At 47.4% G+C, this 18,084-nt stretch overlaps 1 protein-coding gene and 1 long non-coding RNA gene across 2 annotated transcripts; one reads left to right on the top strand and one right to left on the bottom strand.

The window, feature by feature from the left end:
* The first annotated feature begins 35 nt into the window (after positions 1-35).
* On the top strand, positions 36-1,186 carry LOC309360533. The gene is made up of 2 exons (XR_014164204.1): positions 36-174; positions 1,021-1,186. It is a non-coding gene; the product is annotated as an uncharacterized lncRNA (long non-coding RNA).
* Positions 1,187-2,097: 911 nt separating this feature from the next.
* Positions 2,098-17,503, bottom strand: GDI1 (GDP dissociation inhibitor 1). Its single transcript, XM_081895088.1, has 11 exons — positions 17,315-17,503; positions 12,323-12,430; positions 10,823-10,922; positions 10,105-10,239; positions 8,266-8,464; positions 7,761-7,892; positions 6,988-7,087; positions 5,942-6,113; positions 4,786-4,930; positions 3,825-3,879; positions 2,098-3,667 (listed from the first exon to the last, which is right to left on the bottom strand). The coding sequence occupies exons 1-11, from the start codon at positions 17,357-17,359 to the stop codon at positions 3,515-3,517; spliced, it is 1,344 nt and encodes a 447-aa protein (XP_081751214.1). The 5' UTR covers positions 17,360-17,503; the 3' UTR covers positions 2,098-3,514.
* Positions 17,504-18,084: the final 581 nt, after the last annotated feature.

Raw genomic sequence — 18,084 nt, 5'->3', positions numbered from 1 at the left:
CCCATTTCCGGTTCCGCGCTTGGCGACGACGCGGAGCCAGCGCCCCCTAGAGGGCCGTCGCCGAGCGGACGGAAACGGTGCGAGTTACTGATCCCGTGTGTCTCTGGAGGACTCGGAGGAACGCGCTTGAGACAAAGGCGTGCAGTGCGAGCCTGTAAATACATCTACTCAGAAGTAAGCCCCATTGAACTCAGTGAGGCTTACTCCCAGGCGTATAAGATCGTAGCCTGTATACTCTTTCCCCCATTGTCCTCCTCCCCCTCCCCATCATCCCTGATCAGTGGTCCTGCTGGCTAGGGGTGAGAGAAGTTGGAGTCCAACAACAGCTGGAACATCTTCCCTCCCCAAGGTTGGGAAAGGCTGGTTTAGGCAGTCAGCCTGCAGAAAGCCCTGTTTTCTTTTGTAGTTTGCAGGGGGAAACACAGCCTCCCCCTCTCCTTGCATCTTTGTCCCCACTAGCTGCAGTTATTTTATGTCCTTCAGATTTGTCACACATATCTGTTAATCGCTTTTCTTGCAAATTTGGAAGTGACTAATATAAAAATCAATGAAAACCAACAATAAAAACACAACTTGGGGCAAGCTTTTTGGGGCGTGGGGGAAGGCAACATGATGCTTCCAGTTCTTCCAGAGTACTACAGGAAAGAAGACTTGCAAATCCTGTGCCCTCAAAACTTACTACATGGTGTAGAAATTAAACAAGTTAAATTTTTCCCTGCGCATCTCAAGTCTGTTGAATTTTTGTCTTTTAAAGGTACAGACATCCCATCAGAAAAGGGATTTGAACCCTGCAGGATGTGTTATCTTGCCTTCATAAAAAAAAAAACCCAAAAAATAGAATGTACTTTTCAGAGTACTGCAATGAAAACTTCAACCTTCTCTGTGCCTGGAAACTATACCCTTCAGAGACAATTTCCAGCACCCTTAAACTTCTCAGGATTCTTTCAGGGAAGCCATGTGCTTTAAATGTATGGTGTAGATGTGACCAGTTTTATTTAAATGTTCTGATTGCATTTACAGTGATTCCTGCGTACTTCTACCACACTTGCCCAGATGTGGAGAATTCTGCAATTGGCAGCTGGGAGTGAGACCTGTGTGGATATCCTTTTTAAAAGATCCTAGTTTGAAACCTCTTCTGTTTAGAATTTCCCACCTTTCTAAATATTGTAAACAATATTTTCATTCTGCACCTCAACAGGAAATAAGTGGTGCCCTCTAAATTCTTCAATATATAAATTTCACAGTATCTGCCCAAAATATGAACTGACCCAGACCCTGCAATCCTCATCTGAGGCTCTTCTTCATGTCCCTGCTCCACAATAGTCAATTAGAGATTTATTCTAGAGCCTTTTAATGATCATTGCTCCAGTATGGCAGAAGCACTCTGCTAGAGGGAGAATAAAAACCAGCACTCTTACTGTAAAGAGAGGCTCCCTGAGGGCAGAATTGCAGAGAAGGCCTAAGAACTCTTCACCAATTCTCCCCTGCAAGTACTGCTCCTGTCCCCATATTATCTTGGCAAACAGGGTTTCTGCTCCAAAAGGAAAGGGTCATAAACTAACTGGGCCAAAATGTCTTAGCTCAAGGTAGATGAGAGGTAAATGCATTATGCCCGAATATGTGCCACACTTCTAGATACATATTAAGGGTCGTATTATGCTAAACCCTGCACTTATCTGCTTTAAGATCTTGGTGACACACAGGGAGACTAGGGAAAGTTTGAATAATCTGATCAATTCCAACAGTCGGTTCCCTAAAACAGCAATTCTTCATTTCCTTGCTTAATTCTTGAAAAAATGACACTGAGCAGTAGAAAAAAAGCAGATGAGATGGGAGTCTGTAACCAGAGTTAAGCTGTGCAGGTTAAAACAAAATTCAAGTTTCATGGTTCACATGGGGCTGGGCTCTACACTGGAATTCCTTTCCAAAAAGATTAAGCCACAAAGGCCAGGCTCACATGAGAGTTTTCATCCATCTCCTGAGTTTAACATGATCTTTCTCTACAAAAGTCTCCCTTCTCTATTTAGGAGACGGCCTAAACGTGACCTCCCCTCCCCTCTCATTCCCATGGTGGTGGTACCAGACAAGAGCCAGAGCTAGACTAAGTGAATTTATTACTTTGAGACAATTGAGCAGCTGTGGGGTGGAGGGAGGTGACCCCTCATATCCCACTAGAGTTACAGACAGATTGTTAACCATAAAGCCAGCTTTGGCAGGAAGGAAGCCTCTGACACAAAACAGACCCCAGGCCTTTTTGCTCATGCCAGGGCCTAACCGCCCCCATCCAAACCTCGTTAATTATCAGGTGTGTCAACAAAAGTTTGACCTGCTTCATTAATAAGTTACAATAAGTTACAGCAGGTGGCAGCAAGTGGAAGGGGACAGAACCACCACCCTGTCCCTATGTCCAGCACACGAGAGACACATACACACACACACACGCACACACAAATCTTCCCCCACTTTAGGCTAAAGTAACTAAGAGGGCATTGAGGGGACAAAATGGACACAAGACAAACAAAGAGGCCTGTGAGAACCTGAAGTGGCAAGGTGGGGGAGGGGAGGGACTGGCCAGAGGGACAGCATGTGTGGAAAGAGGCGGTTCAGAGGGGCCCTTCACGCCCCCCCCATCCTGTAGTGCTAGTCATTCCAGCCTCTTCTCAGCATACAGAAATGAAGATTCTCACCATGATCATGATAAATATGGGAAGGAAGGAGGGCTGCGTTATATGTAGGCGGGGGGAGGAATGTCTGTCACAAGTGAAGCAAGCAAGCTAATTCACTGGGATCAGAGCTGGAAAGGGGGGGGGAGAATTGTGAGGCACAGAAAATAACATGGGAGCTGAGAGGAGAGAGGAGGGCAAAGTGGAAGAGATGAGGAAAGTTTGAGATTAGCAGCAGGAACAAAGGCCAAACTGCATGCTCCATGCAATTACATGCCTTTAAACCCCTGATGTCTGCTTCTTCTAGGAACAGATTTGTGATGGGGCAACTTGAAGTGGAAAAGTGACTAGTGTGCTTACTTCTGCCCGCTTTCAGATGTGTGTTTATCCTTACAAACATGCAGAGGGAAGGAGCTGCAGCAGAAGAGTGTGCCAAATCACCCAAGCCTGCTTTTTCCTAGAAGTTGGTAGCCAGCAGAGGTTAAATGCATGCAATTGAATACAATACAAATCCCTGTTCTGTAAGAGAATGGGTCCCCAAAGAATTTCAGCTGCACCAACTCTGATGCAACCTCAGTTGTTGGGGGGGGGAGGGGTCTTTCGCTTGTGAGCAGAAAGATAGGAGGTGGAGTGGAAAAAATAAACTAGGAATGTCTTTTCTCCCTGCGGATTATGGGGAATGGTCACAATTAAGAGAAATCAGTCATAGCTGAATGAATATCTGGAAGTGCCAGTCTCAGATGAGGTGTGGGGTGAAGCCAGTCCCTAGTGGGAGTATGGTCCCTTGCATGGGGAAAACCCAGGTGGAGGGAGGATGGGGAGGGGAGGGGAGAGAAAGAGAAGGGGAGTAGTCACTGCTCATCCTCGCCGAAGACATCATTCTGGCGCCGTTTCATGCTCTCAAAGTCAAAGGGAGCCCCTGCCATGCGCCGGTAAATGTCTTTGATGTCGTTGCATGTTGTCTCAAAGTGGGTGGTGGCATCATATGACCGGGAGCAGAATACCTGCAGGGGAAACCGAGGCAAGAAAAACCACAGGTGCATGAGATGGGCAATGGAAGATAAAGAAGCCAGGATCTTCTTAATGCCAGCTATGGGCCATGCAGTAATCCTCTCCCTTCTTTAAACACTTCGGAACACTAAATACATTGCAGAATCTCACCTGACTTTCAGTTCCATCATCGGTAGGCTCATATATGTCACTGATGGCCACAAACCTATTAAAAAGGAAAGATGCTTATGAAAGTCTTATGGGTTTGAAATATGTTTGAGACAGGCTTCACTCCCCACACGCTGCTTTTGCCATTTCTGGTCAAACAGGCTTTGAAAGTTTTTGAAATAATAAGAGAGTAACCTGCAAACTCTGTTTACCACAGGCAAAAATGAGATTCACACACACCAGCAGCGACCCCTCTCTCAAAGCCGTTTCTCTGTTCCTTGCTACTGAGTTTCTGACTCAACCCTGCAGCTTGAAGAGCCATGAATTGACGGGCCTAGCTAGCCCAAAGTCTCTAGCCCCAAAGTCTTTGTTTCCACTGCCTCAGCATCCTTCAGCTAGCCCTCTTCTATTAATTTATCTGAGCTTTTATCAGATCCAGCATAAACCTGTTTTAAACTTTCTATGTAATCTTGCATCTCCCTGCCCCTTGTTTCCTTCTATCTCATTATAGCCTCATTTATTTTTCTTCTGTTAAACTGTTTTCTTATTCTATTCAGAGGCCTGATTGTGCCACTTCAGACTGCAAGTAGGGCTTGCATGAGGGAACATGCCCACGCATCGAAAACTAGCATGTTAGGGAGTGACTAGGCTAGAATCTTCCTGCCACTCACTCGCAGTCCAGATATTAGTGATTGCTGCATCTCTTGTCCTTGGATTTTCCTTCTTTACCCTATGTGGAAAATCTCCTAGAAATTGCCATCTTTATCTTGAATGAAATGCAGCTGTGCCCAAGTATTTGAAGGCCCTTGTTATGTGTGTCCCCATTCCCTATCCTTTTAGGTTGTGAACTGTAGGCAGGAAGTTCTGTGTCCTAAAGCAGAAATTGTGTCCTATGGCAATCATCATCAACATCATAATCCTAGAGACTAGTTCTGTTCCTCATGTTTTCCCCTGGCCCACTCACTTTTGGTCGACAGGCTCAAGAAGTTCGAGGGCTGGCTGCACTTCATTCTCAGGAGAGTCCGTCTCCACAGTAGTGCTGGCAATCGCAATGTACTTGCCCTGCGCAGCCACATTGTGGGCGGAGGAGATCAGGCAGACATAGATATCTGGATAGGGAGGCAAAGGAAAGGGTCACAAGCCTGGTGGCAAATAGCTCAAGCGAAGCAGCCCCAACCCCAACACATACACCGTACCAACATTATCTTATACAGGATGCCAGAGGGTAAATGTGTGTGTTTTCGTAATGAAGGAAAGGACGGTAGCTCAGTGGCTGCAAAGTCCCCTCCCTGAAACCCTGGGAGGCCCTACACATTGTTGAAATCCCGAGCCCACTATGTTCACTTGCGCCATCCTAGTCCACAGAATTGTTATAAGATACAGAACTAGAAAAAAATGTGAGCGTTATAATGCCCTTGGTACACTTCATATTGGGGATAGGGCAGGGGTTGGCAAACTAAGGCCTGCGGGCCGTATCCGGCCCAATTGCCATCAGGATCTGGCCCGCAAACAGTTCTGCAATCGCCACTTGGATCGGCGCAATCGCTATTTTTTCCCCAGGTGCCACTCTTTTGTGAATTCTCCCCCTCCCTACCTCCCCGCAGTGGCGTCTCCTCCCTCCCTCTTCCTGGCTTCTCCCCGCCCTGTGGAGGAAGGGGGCTGGACTTTGATAGGAAGCCTCGCTACCCGCCTGCCGGCCTCTCCCTATGGAAAGCTGGCCCGAAAAGGAGAGGCGCCGCCACTGCCACTGGCTCCCAACCACAGGCAGAGGGGTGGAGAAGGTAGGCAGGAGGAGGGGAGGGGCTGGGGGAGAGAGAGAAGCCCCCTCTACCGCTTGTGCACTCCCCTGCACACAGTCCAGCCCATCACTAGGTCTGGGGGACGGTGAACTGGCCCCCTCCAAAAAAAGTCTGCTGACCCCTGGGGTGTTGCTGGACTCCCCACTCCCATCCATCCCAACTATCATGGCCAATGGTCAGGGATGATGGGCCACTGGTCCTGAAGAGCCACTGGTCCCCTGTCCCAGCTGTATATGATACTGTGAAAGAAGCCCCCAAACATTAAATCCTGCCTCCCCTTCCCCCAACTCTACCCAGAGCCCCATATCCACCTGTACTCACCAGATTTGCGCCCCACTTGGTTCTGGGGGATGATGATTTGACAGGAGTTAGAGTCATTGGTGCCACGGATAGGGTGGCTCAGGATGCAGATGACACGCACCACCTTTCCTGCGGGGCGCACCCGATCTGGCACATAGCTGGGGTCGCAGATCAACTGCTTGCAGCGTGCCACCTGGAGTGGGGGAGTAAACATTATGTAGAGGGACACTGGTAGAGCCCAAGACTTCCTTGGATGTTACTCCATACAGTTAAAGGTTCGAAAGGCCCAAGTGTATAACTAAGAAGCTTGGCAGAAAGATGGTACATAAATTCCAAAAAATAAATAGAACAAAATGCTCCCTCCCCAAATTATGCTCCTGAAATGAAAGGGGTTGGGGGACCTTGAGAAGCCAGAACTGGATTTTTGTATGAAATGACTTTAAGATCAGTTCTGATGCTGAAAATAAATTCCAAGGTGCTCAGAGGCATCTTGTTCTATTCTAACACTACACTCACCTCTGAGGCACTGTTTTGCACTGCTAGCTCTGTTTCGTGGACTTCTGGGATTTTAGTAATCTTCCTTATGTTTTCCCATCTCTGCCCTTGCCCATATCGCTTGTCCTGGTTTGAGCCGGCAAAGTATGCAACAGAAGTGCCATGCAGAACAAGTGCTTGCTAGGTTGTGCTGCCTTAGACTGCATTGGGAGGAATCACTTGTTTGAATTTGTCCCCATATCAAAAGCAACCAGCCAAAGATAGGGCTGGAGTAGGTTCATCTCACAAGCCACATACTCAGGCAGGAGAAAGGATGAGGATTTCCCATTCCAATTGCTGCCAATCCACAGAATCAGCTTACAGGCAGAGAAGGTGGGGGGGAAAGTGGACCCTGGATGCAGATGAACAACGGTAACTCAAGCCTCTTGAAACAGGTAGTACCTCTTTAAAAGCCAGGTACTTCACTTACGGAACAGTCTTCCGAGCACCATTGCTCCCAGGATGTAACTTGAGACATCCCCTTCCCAGCCTTTCTACCATAGAGGGGTAAAAGGTCAGCTTCCCATTCTCACCTCGCCTTCAGATTTGACCCCGATGACCTTGCCACCTTCCATGACAATCTCATCCACTGGCTTGTTGAGCATGTAGGTGCCACCATAGATGGCGCTGAGCCTGCAGACATGAGATGGGTGGGTTGTGAAGGGCACTGACCAAAACAGACCTCAACCCTAACACACACCTCATGCAGTTCAGCTACAAGGGCAGAACTACTTTGCCAAAAGATGTAAGCAATCCTTTTCCCATTACTTTCATCCCTCTGTTAATTAACAAGTCAAACACTAATATCAGAATTGCTTGTTTTCTGTGACTGATCAAATATAATTGAGTTTCTTTAAAATCTTTACATTTTTAAGGTATTACCTAGTCCCTTATGCTTGTGAAAACATGCAGATGGGATCTATGAAAAAGCGATCCAGGGGTTCAAGTTTCTGTGCTCCTCACATGCATTTGTTTCTCTCTTGGAGTAACATTCATCTTTCCTTGTACAGAATGTAAATGTGTCCATCACCCCAGAAAACCAGAGAACTCTGCAAAATCTTAGATACCAAATTCAGAATAAAGCATACACTTGTCTGCAGATTTTGCATATAACCTATTTGAAAGCTCACATGTAAAAGTTCAGAGTCTCAATATCCTGGAACAGAACTGGGTGGTGGTGGTGATGGTGGAAATAGTAACCTCAATGCCCTTTCTTTCTACTGGACTCAATGCCCTTTCTTTCTACTAGTCTAAGGACCAAGGCAGGAGTTGCCTCATGTACTTGGTTCCCTAGGAGATGGCATACCTGGCAAAGCCCTGGGGTAGTTCACCCAGACCATAAAGTGGGTAGAGATAGGGACTCTTCCCATAGCGGGCCAGGGATTCACTGTACAGCTTGATGCGATTGATGGTCTCCAAGCAGGGCTGATCCAAGTAGCTGTGAAAAGAGAAAACAGACTGCCTCAGTCCCACCAAGAATGAACAACAGGAAGCAGAGGACAAGACATTTGGGAGTTTCCCAAGGGAAAGGTCAGGGCTGTCGTGTGGGCCTGAGGGAGCCAATGATCAGTTTCACCTTTTTGCAGAGAAGGGGGAGAGTCCATAATTTTTCATAGGTGCTTTCCTTGGGCATCTCCCCCTGCCCACCCTGTTTCTAACAAGCCAATGTTGGACATCACTGTCCTCCCGGTCACTCTCAGCTGTCAAGGAGCTACTAAAATAACCACAGGATGTGGCACAGCTACATAGCCAGGGGTCATAGAAAAAGCTGCACTCCCTGTTAGAAGGAGGGTTTAGGGTCAGCTACTCACTCATCGGTGCGGTAGAGTGCCAGCGCATGACCTGTGAAGTCAATGACATCCTGGCCCAGGTCAAAACGTCGATAGACCTCGCGCATTGTGGTGCCGTGAGGATCCACCCCTTCCAATGTCTTCGAGTCGTTCTCATCAAAGTTTGCCACAAACACCAGGAACTTACGGAAGCGCCGCTTCTCAAACATGCCCATGAGATCTAAAGGAGGAAGATGGGTTGGACTAGAGACAGCACACTGGAGAGTCACACTGAATTACCAGGGCCCTGGCTCAATGGAAGAGCATGTTTTGCACTAGGAAGGTACCAAGTTGAATCCCAGGCATCTCCAGCTAAAAGGATCTCAGGTGCCAGGGTGCCACCAACAGAGTACAAGTTCAACATCTTCAAGGGAGGAGACACAGAGAGAGTCCTTCCAAACTTAGAGAAGAGTGGTGTAAAGGTCACTCCCTGGACTCCAAAACTTTAGGTAACACTTAGAATGAATAAATTGTGGCAAAATGTTCCTATTTAGGGCAAGCAATCCCATCTTGTACACTGCGTGGCAATAAATAATGTGGGTCAAATAATCACAAGGCACCTGTGAGCCCAAGTCCTCACCATAGCTGTCAACCTTCCCTTTTTTTGCGGGAAATTCCCTTATTCCAGCACCGTTTCCCGCTGCATCCTGCTGCTATCCCGGATTGTTAGATATCCCGTAGACTGTCCCTGGGACAGGTGAGGCTGTGATCCCTTATTTTCAAAACTGAAAGTTGACAGCTATGGTCCTCACCCACAGAGAAGGCTGCCCAATAGAAATCCTCCTGACTTTGCACCCTTCCTTCCTCTCAGCCTCTTCTGGGGGTGGGTAGTCCTGCTGTGTCTCTACACCGGGTATGATTTAGGTCACTCACTCCTGGTGTGGTGATGCAGCAGAATTACCTGCCCCTCAAAGGATGCACGTCCATAGCAGTGACTCACAGACACACAGGGCACAGGCTCCTCCGAGAGCAGGCCCTTCTCAAAGAGCAAAGTTTTTCAGGTGCAAAGACTGAACTATACCTCCAACTTTAAGGTTTTTTGGGGGGAGGGCTCAGTTATTAGAAGTTTTAAAAACTCTAGAATTATCTTGCCAATGTCATTATTATGGATTCCTTTAAATTATTTTATAGTCATTTAGCACCATTCAATACCGACTAAAGTAATCATTCTGTCAACACAAGTATTTCGGCTTGCTAGGTGGAATCTTCCCCCCTCTTCTCCCCAGATATGCTGTTCCAAGGGTTCTCTGAAGCCCAGAGGAAGGAGAACAGGGGAAGATCTGGTGCGCAAGTAGCTTTTGCTTGTGGGACTCATTAGTTCAATCCTGCCCAAAATGCTTTGTCTGCTTCCTTGAGATTCCATTATCTACTATATATTTTGAAAAGTTGTTTGTCTGTTTGCTATGTGTTTAGATATCTCTTATGGTATTGTAACTAAATTTTGCATGATGGTTCCTGAGATCAAGGAGCAGGTTCTTGTTTGTGTTTGAATACAACTGGATGCCATTTTTAATCAAGATGGTGGACTGAAGTTTTCAAAACTACACTGATCCTTTAGTTTCTTAAATTTCTGAGCAGTATTGGCAATGAGGCTGCTAGTTGCATTATAAAGCAGGAAATTTATTTTAAAATAAAATTAATGCAGGTAAGTATAAATATGAAGGTAAATGCAAACACTGAGGATCTGAGTTTGTTTGTTAATGAATGTTTCATTGCACGTTACTTTTTTATACGTCAGTAATATATATTTACCATAAAAGGAATACAAAGGTCCCTGTGAGCCAGACACAGTACAGTTTTGCAAGAAATAGGCTTACTTACTGGATGCCAGAGCCTCTGTCTCGGTCGACGGCACTTTGTAGATCTTTCCTGCCTTGTAGACAAAACTGCCTTCCACCACTTTGAAGTCTAGATAGCGTGTCACTTCCGTATACAGCAGCATTTTCACCAGCTGGCCTGCGTGGGGGAAGAAAGCCTCATTTAGAGCCCTTCTACCTGCCACCATGGATAGGGGGTGCATTATAGAGAGAGCCAAGAAGAAGGTACATGAGACCTGCCACTTTCTTGACGGTAAAGAGGTTTGGGTCTGACTAGTATTTGGACAGGCAACCTCTGAGAACCATTTGTATACCACCTTAGGTTCCATAAAGAAAGAAATCCAGGATAGAAAAGTAAAGTAAATAAAATGCACACAGTACAAAGGTTCACAGCAAATGATAGGTGAATAAGAGGGGGAATGCTTGCCAGATAAATGTGTGTAGAGCATACAGGCAGAGCTGTGAGGTGTGAGGGACAGAGCTCCATCAACTGCAGAGGGCCACTTTTGGCTGCTTGTTCTTCAGCGCCCGCCAATGATATGCAAAGTCCTGGCCCACTTCAATGAGCCAAGACGTCTCACAATACTATTATGTGGGCCTGTCCTGTGCCACTACAGACTGTCCTTCTAAAGTGATTCTTCAAGCTCATCTCACCCCTTTTTGAGTAAAACGAATGAAATCTCTGGCAAATAGACCAAGGGACAACAAGGGCATGGACTTACCATTGGCCATGAGGAATTTGGGGATAAGGTCAACATTCCAGTCCCGGCCACGCCCCATAGATTCAGAAGGGCCATCACCAATCTCAAAGCGCTTGTAGAGCTGATAGTTGAGGAAAAACAGTACATCACACACACTCATTCAGACAGAGCACCTCAATTAGAATATACATATTAGCCTAATACAAATATATCAGTGCAACCAAAATGCAGGAGGAGAATCTATCTCAGCTGTATCAGTCAGAGAAGTTCAATTCAAAAAGGAGACCAGGATACTGCAGGAAGCAGCCCATCACCCCAAACCACTTCTCCTATCTTCCAGGCTCCCTGGTGCAAATTATCTATGAAACACTAGAACTAGCATGCAAACATTTACTTTGCCTTTTCACGCAGCTGAAAGGTGTATGGCTGGAAGGATCCTGGGAAGTGAAAACATGCCAAATAGAATATTTATATGCTTTTCCTGAGCGTTGTTCAGGGTGGATTTGATTTAAACCAGGCATAGGCAAACTCGGCCCTCCAGATGTTTTGGGACTACAACTCCCATCATCCCTGACCACTGGTCCTGCTAGCTAGGGATGATGGGAGTTGTAGTCCCAAAACACCAGGAGGGCCAAGTTTGCCTATACCTGATTTAAATCAAATCAATTTAAATCACAATTTAAATCACTAGTCAGTAAGACTTGATTTAATCATTATTTTTTACAGAAAGACTCATTCTTGCTGGTACAATCTTAATATTTACAACCAGATAAAGGTTTCATTTTTGGAATAATAAATTTTCAGAGTAGTTTTTACAGTTGTATCAAAAATGACCAATTTGGTTATACTATTAGAAATACATTGACAGATAATTATGAAATTATGGTGAGGTTTAAAAAGTTAACTGTTTATATTTGGACAACTTTTCTGCTGTACTTTATTGGAAGGAGAAAAGTAATCATTTCCCTAATAGCAATTTAAACATTTTATTTAACTAAAACAGTAACATTATAGCATATGTATCCATGTTTGTTAACTGATATGGTTAAACATTTAAAAAAAACAAAACTTACACTGAGTTTTAGCACACATGAAAAGCTTAAAACAAATCCTTATTTGCTGATGAATAGCCTTTGGACTATAATGTAACTTAAACAGAAAACTATCTTTAGAAAGATTTTTCCTCCAAAAGCGTTTTATTTTAAAAAGCCAATTTAAATAAAAAAAATTGATTTTTTTATATTAAAAATAAATAAATCATTGATTTTTATCCACCCTGGCATTGTTCAAAGCACTTTGCATACATTATCACAGAAAACCTTACAAGAACGGGTGGATTACACCCTTATCACAGGTAAGGGAGTGGGATCAACAGGGAATGCCTTGGCTCCAGCCAACTACTGAGTTCAGGGCTGAGGAGAGATTTTAAATGGGAGATTTCCCACCTTAGCCATCAGCACACTTTCTCTTAGATCTAATCCAACAGAGGTATAAACACACCCTATGATCCTGGTTCCTTACCTCTTCCAGGGGGGTGATTGATGAGCTCTCGCCCCCGTAGTACGGATTCCGGTCCATGTGCAGGACCTTCTTGCCGTTCACAGACATGATGCCAGAAAGGATACATTCCTAGGACACAAGGTGAGCAGGGTTATGGATGCCCTATGGCTTGATTAGTTCAAAGTATCTCCCCACAGCGGACGCGGGTGGTGCTATGGGTTAAACCACAGAGCCTAGGGCTTGCCGATCAGAAAGTCGGTGGTTCGAATCCCCACGATGATGGGTTGAGCTCCCATTGCTCGGTCCCTGCTCCTGCCAACCTAGCAGTTCGAAAGCACATCAAAGTGCAAGTAAATAAATAGGTACCGCTCCGGTGGGAAGGTAAACAGCGTTTCTGTGCGCTGCTCTGGTTCGCCAGAAGCGGCTTAGTCATGCTGGCCACATGACCCAGAAGCTGTACGCCGGCTCCCTCGGCCAATGAAGCGAGATGAGCGCCGCAACCCCAGAGTCATCCGCGACTGGACCTAATGGTCAGGGCTCCCTTTACCTATGTCCCCACAGCATGGTAGCTTTCACAGTGCCGGGTTGGGGAACCTGTGGCTCTCCCAATGATGTTGCACTCCAACCTCAACAGCCGTAGTCAGCACAGCCAATTGTCCCAACCACACCAGGACCAATGAGGACAAGCAACCAGATTTTAATTCTTTATTGGTGAAGCAGTAGGTTACATCAGCAAGAGATATCCAGGAACACTCCCCGCTAACTAGATGTTTAGGCAACCTACGACTGCAGTCCTATGCTCTGTCTCAGATAGATAGCTCTTTCTTGAGGAGGGGGGATTCCAGGGGATTTCGAAGCCATGACCCCTTCTGGGAGCTTTGCAGGCTCTCTAGGTTCCAGGACCTCCTTTGCCTCCTGTTCCTTTCCTCCTTGCTCTGGCTGCCCAGTCTCCCTCTCCTGACCCCCTTCTTTCTCTTCTGCTGGAAGCTGCCTCACAGGTGCTACAGAACCCCACAACCCACTAGTCCCTTCCCCTGGAGCCTCCTCCTCCCATTCTGTCTCATCTGCCTGCACATCCCCCCACTCCTACCCATCACTGCCACCACTGCCCTAGGACCCACATACCAATGGGACCCGCCTCTCCTGGTATGCCCTGCAGAAAACCTTAAGGTCCACAAATGACAACATTTTGGAGGTCTCAGGTCACAAGGTGGTTAGATTGGTCTCAACTAAGGCCAGGGCCTTTTCAGTACTGGCCCCGACTTGGTGGAACGCTCTGTCACAAGAGACTAGGGCCCTGCGGGACTTGACATCTTCCACAGGGCCTGCAAGACAGAGCTGTTCTGCCTGGCCTTTGGTTTGGACTCAGTCTGACCCTTATGTTGCCCTCCCCTTATGGTCTTGATCTAATGGCTACTTTTAAAATGAGACTGCATTTTAAATATACCCCGTCCCCCATTATGTTTTTACTGTGCTTTTATTGGTGTTAGCCACCCTGAGCCCGACTTTGGCTGGGGAGGGTGGGGTATAAATACAATCTATTATTTTTATTATTATTATTAATGCTCAGAGATGCTGGGAGATGTTGTCCCAGAACACCAGGAGGATCACAGATTTCTCCACCCATTTTACATAGAGTCCTGGCATATCAAAATCAACACAAATAGGAGGATACACATGTGTATGTGAAGAAGGGGAATAAGCCTGAGGTTGTTATTTTCCCATGCCATGCCACTGCCTGCTCCAAACCAGTATACAGGGGTGCTCAGTTATGAACAGTGGAGCTGGCACCAGGCAGAAACTGGTCTCAAGGAAGTTTGGGGCAATGACAAGGGTTTCTGCACAAACAGAATCCACAGCAAGGCTTGTACTGGGATTTTAGGGGTAGACAGCTACGGTGCAACTTACAAGGACCTAGGAGCCAAAGCTAAGGTCTGTAGAATGCTCTTGTTGGTTTCACCTCAGTTCCTTACAGCTATAATAAATACTCAAGGCAAAGTCTAAAGTCTAGCTGCTGTTGGGTGGGTAGATTTATGGATGGGTGAGTGAGAAAAGGAAGCTCAAAAGGGAGATTATCTACTCTCCCTGGCTGGATTCCACACCACCGTGGTAACATGTGGATACCTGAAATCACCAACTCCTTTGTGAAGCACATAGCAACATGCAAATTCCTATATAATCCATCCCACACACATAATTTCAACCAATTAAAGTTCTTTGTTTTCAGTTTTCAGAGTGGCAGGATATTTGGCCACATGAAGGTGGCAATCACGCTGCTCCTGCAATGCAGGTGGTAGACAATCTGTGGCCTAATTTCATGCAGTAACTGGAAGGGGGAGGGGAGAGAAAGAGAGAGGGGGGTGGGGGTGGCAGAGAGGGAAACACTGTAATGCAAGCACAAGCCTTATCATTTCAGCTCCATGAAAGTTCCCAAAGCAATTGCATAATGTATTATTAGTGATGTCACAGGCACTATTCAATAGGCTCCTGGGACATTCATGCAACTCCATTCCACAATCATGCCTACTAGCTGCAGAAGAAATTACATTTCATTATAAGAATGAAATTGGTCTTTGAGTGCAAGGGAAACAGTGGATGATCCCTAAAACAGAAATGCTTCCATAAGTAGGATAGCTGGATACCACTCCATGGATGAATACTAACTGCATGTTTGCTGTATCCTGAACTGGTCATTTGAAACGGTGCATCTATACTACAGACTTAAAACTGGCTGAACAGTTATTTCCTCCCCTTCAGAAAACCATGGTTCTATCAGGAGGACCAAACACTAACAAAGAATACTTTAGGAAACACTCTCACTTAAGCTACAGCTCCATGGCAGTAAAAATAAGTTTGTGTGAATTTGCTGTTAATGAATTACAAGTGGTGAAAGAGAGAGCAGCTTGCTTGCTTGCTTGCTTGCTACACGAAGATGAATGGCTTCTCATGGGATATGAGTTCGGATTCATCTAAGTACAAGCCTGGTTTGTGAGGCTCAGGTGGGAGGAGGAGTGGAAAACATTTTTCTCCTTAACAGATTCTGTCTTAATTGCTGCTCCATAACACGAGATAGGCTGGTTCCATAGTGAAGGGTCAGAGTTTAATGGAAGAACATGTCTTTTGCATACAAGAGGTTCCGGATTCAATCCCTGGCATCTCCACTTAAGAGCTAGAAACTAGAACTAGACAATTAGTAAGCTAGACAATCCAATTGCCAGACCCATTATAGGGCTGTTTTCTATGTTCCAGAAACATGGGAAATTCAGTTTAGCCCCCTACCAGACAGGGCTGCATGCAGAAGATTGAGAAAAAGCTGTGTGTGTGATGAATCAGAAAACATCATCCTTCTAAATTATAATTTTTTTGGGGGGGGGGATGGAGCATGAACAGGGCAGAGTAGACAGTGCTCTCCACACTAAGGCCAGGAAACCACATGAAAAAGAAGGGAGGGAGCTTGGAAAGATGCCAAACTGAGAGCTGCATCCCTCTGAAGTTCCTGGGGAGAGGAGAGATAGAACAGAAGTTAAGTTCTGCAGAGCGCAATTAATCTGTAGAAAAACATATGAATTACACAAAAAGAGGCGTCTAGCCACTTGTTGAGGGCAGGAAGAGGTGCCTAAATTGGTTTCCAGAACAGGAAATCTCATCTTGCAGTAATGTGTAAAGAGGGACAAATCAGTATTGGGGTGGTGATGGTTAACATTCCCCTGATAGGAGCATGAAGGGGGGGGGATTTTTTTTAAACTCTGGGGGGAGAGAGAAGTTCATTCAGTTCTACTGAAAACGATAGATGGCCCAAAGCCAAGCTGATACAGTAAGAAGACACAGGGCTGCTAAGTAGCCTTGAAAGAAAAAAGACCAGGAAAGAAACCTTAACATCGTGGAGACTGCAAGGGTCAAACAGTATGTGCTTCCTAGACTGCAAAGAATTGCAAGGGGAGATGCAGACTAACCACCTAAGAAGGAGAAGCATTTACTTTACTGGAGCAGATTTCTTTTTTTTATAAATAAGCGTAAAAGTTCAGAATGGGGAAAACACTGGCAGGGGGCTGAATTAATGAGAAAAACCAGGAAACTGCATACAGTACATGCAAGGTTTACCTCTGCACTTCGACCACATCTGCAGTAGGTACAGGGGTGCTCAGGACCAGGCGGAGAACACCCTGCGCTTCAGACCCTTCAACCTTGGGTGCTGAAGGGGCAGCCAGTTCACACTGGGACTGCAGGATTAGGAAGTACAGTTAAAGGGCTGCACTGGAAGAGCTTGAAGGGATTATGCTGAAGGGTTGGGGGGGGGGGCATAAGAAGGATGGGAACTGCAGCAGCGCCCCTTCCTCCCCCTATTGAGATGTAAAAGAGGGCAGGGTTGCTACCCGACCAGAAAACACACACAACTGGCCTGCCCCTCGAAGTCCCTGTAGCTCGATCTCCACAAGGCGCACTAAATACGGTTTTCCTGCATTGTCACAGGGCGCTGCTAGATGCACAGCAGCCGCAGCCAGCTGATGGCTTGGCAACCCCCGAACGCAGGAGGTGGGATAAAAGGGCCGGGAAAGGGCGCGGGCGAATGGGCGCCCATCGCTTTCAGAGGGCGGCTGATGGCGGCGCGTTGCATCCGAAGAGTTGCAAGCGGGGGCTCAAAGGCGCCTGCCGTCCAAGGCGGAGGGGAAACGGAGCGGGGCAAACGAGGCGGGCGCACCTCTGGGAGCAGCAGCTGCTAATCCGGGGGACAGGTGCAATAATGGTCTGGAATAGGGAGGGGACGAGGCAGCAGCACCACAGAAGCAGAGAGAGAAGGTGCAATTAGGTGCTGCTTCTGGAGCTGCGTTGCTGCAGCGAGAGAGGCCTCGTGGGCTGCGGGGAATTGCAACCCCCGCCCGGACATGGCAGGGATGCTGCTGCTGCTGCTGGCGAGGGATGCAGGAGGCTGCAGCGGGAGAGCACGGGATGCACGAGCAGCGAGGCGGAGCGGGCAGGGGTGCAAAGCCGGGGGCGGGCGGGGTGGACACTCACGGTCAGGCCGGTGCCCAGCACGATCACGTCGTAGGCCTCGTCCATGGTGCCGGGTGCGGAGCCGCCGCCGCCGCCCCCCCGCCCCGAGCGGAGCCAAGATGGGGCCGCAGCACGGGCAGCCCGGAGGAGGATCCCTCCGCCGCAAACGAGTCCCGGCAGAGGGATCCCTCCGCTCCCGGGCACCGCCCCGCCGAGGTCCTTCTCCAGAAGCGCTATGTGGGGAACGGGGGGTGGGCGAGAGATGCGCGACCATCGCTCCTTCCTCAGTCCAGATGGTGCCTCCGCGAGAGAGAGGAGGCACGCAACAAAACGAGTTCCGGCTCTGCTGCTGCTCTTTCTTTTTCTGCCATTGCGGGGGGGGGGGGAGGAAGAAGCTCGCAAACCCAGCGACCCCCCCCAATCTCTCGTCCCCATGGCAACCGTGACAGCACCGTCGGTTCTTGCGCCCGCCTCAGATAAACAAAAGCCGTCCTGCTGAGAGGAAAACTCCCTCAGTCAGTGGAGTTTTATCTGTCGCGGCGTGAAAAGTCATCCTCCTCGCCCCCCCCCGCCCTGAAACGTCCCCAGAGGAAGGAAATCCCTTCGAAACTTATTCTGGGGGCTTGGAGGGGCTACTCCCGCTAAGGCAAATAGTTCTGTGCCTCATGAAACCTCTTGGTCAGGGTGGGCGCCCATTGCTGAGGGGGATGAAGGTGCCAACTTGAATAAAATATGGGGGGGCAGGTGATCCATTGGATCACATGACGCAATGCACGCACACTATTTGAATG

Source organism: Podarcis melisellensis, assembly GCF_964234715.1.
Source record: "Podarcis melisellensis genome assembly, chromosome: 17".
NCBI lineage: Eukaryota > Metazoa > Chordata > Lepidosauria > Squamata > Lacertidae > Podarcis > Podarcis melisellensis.
This window is presented reverse-complemented; position numbering and strand designations above follow the sequence as displayed.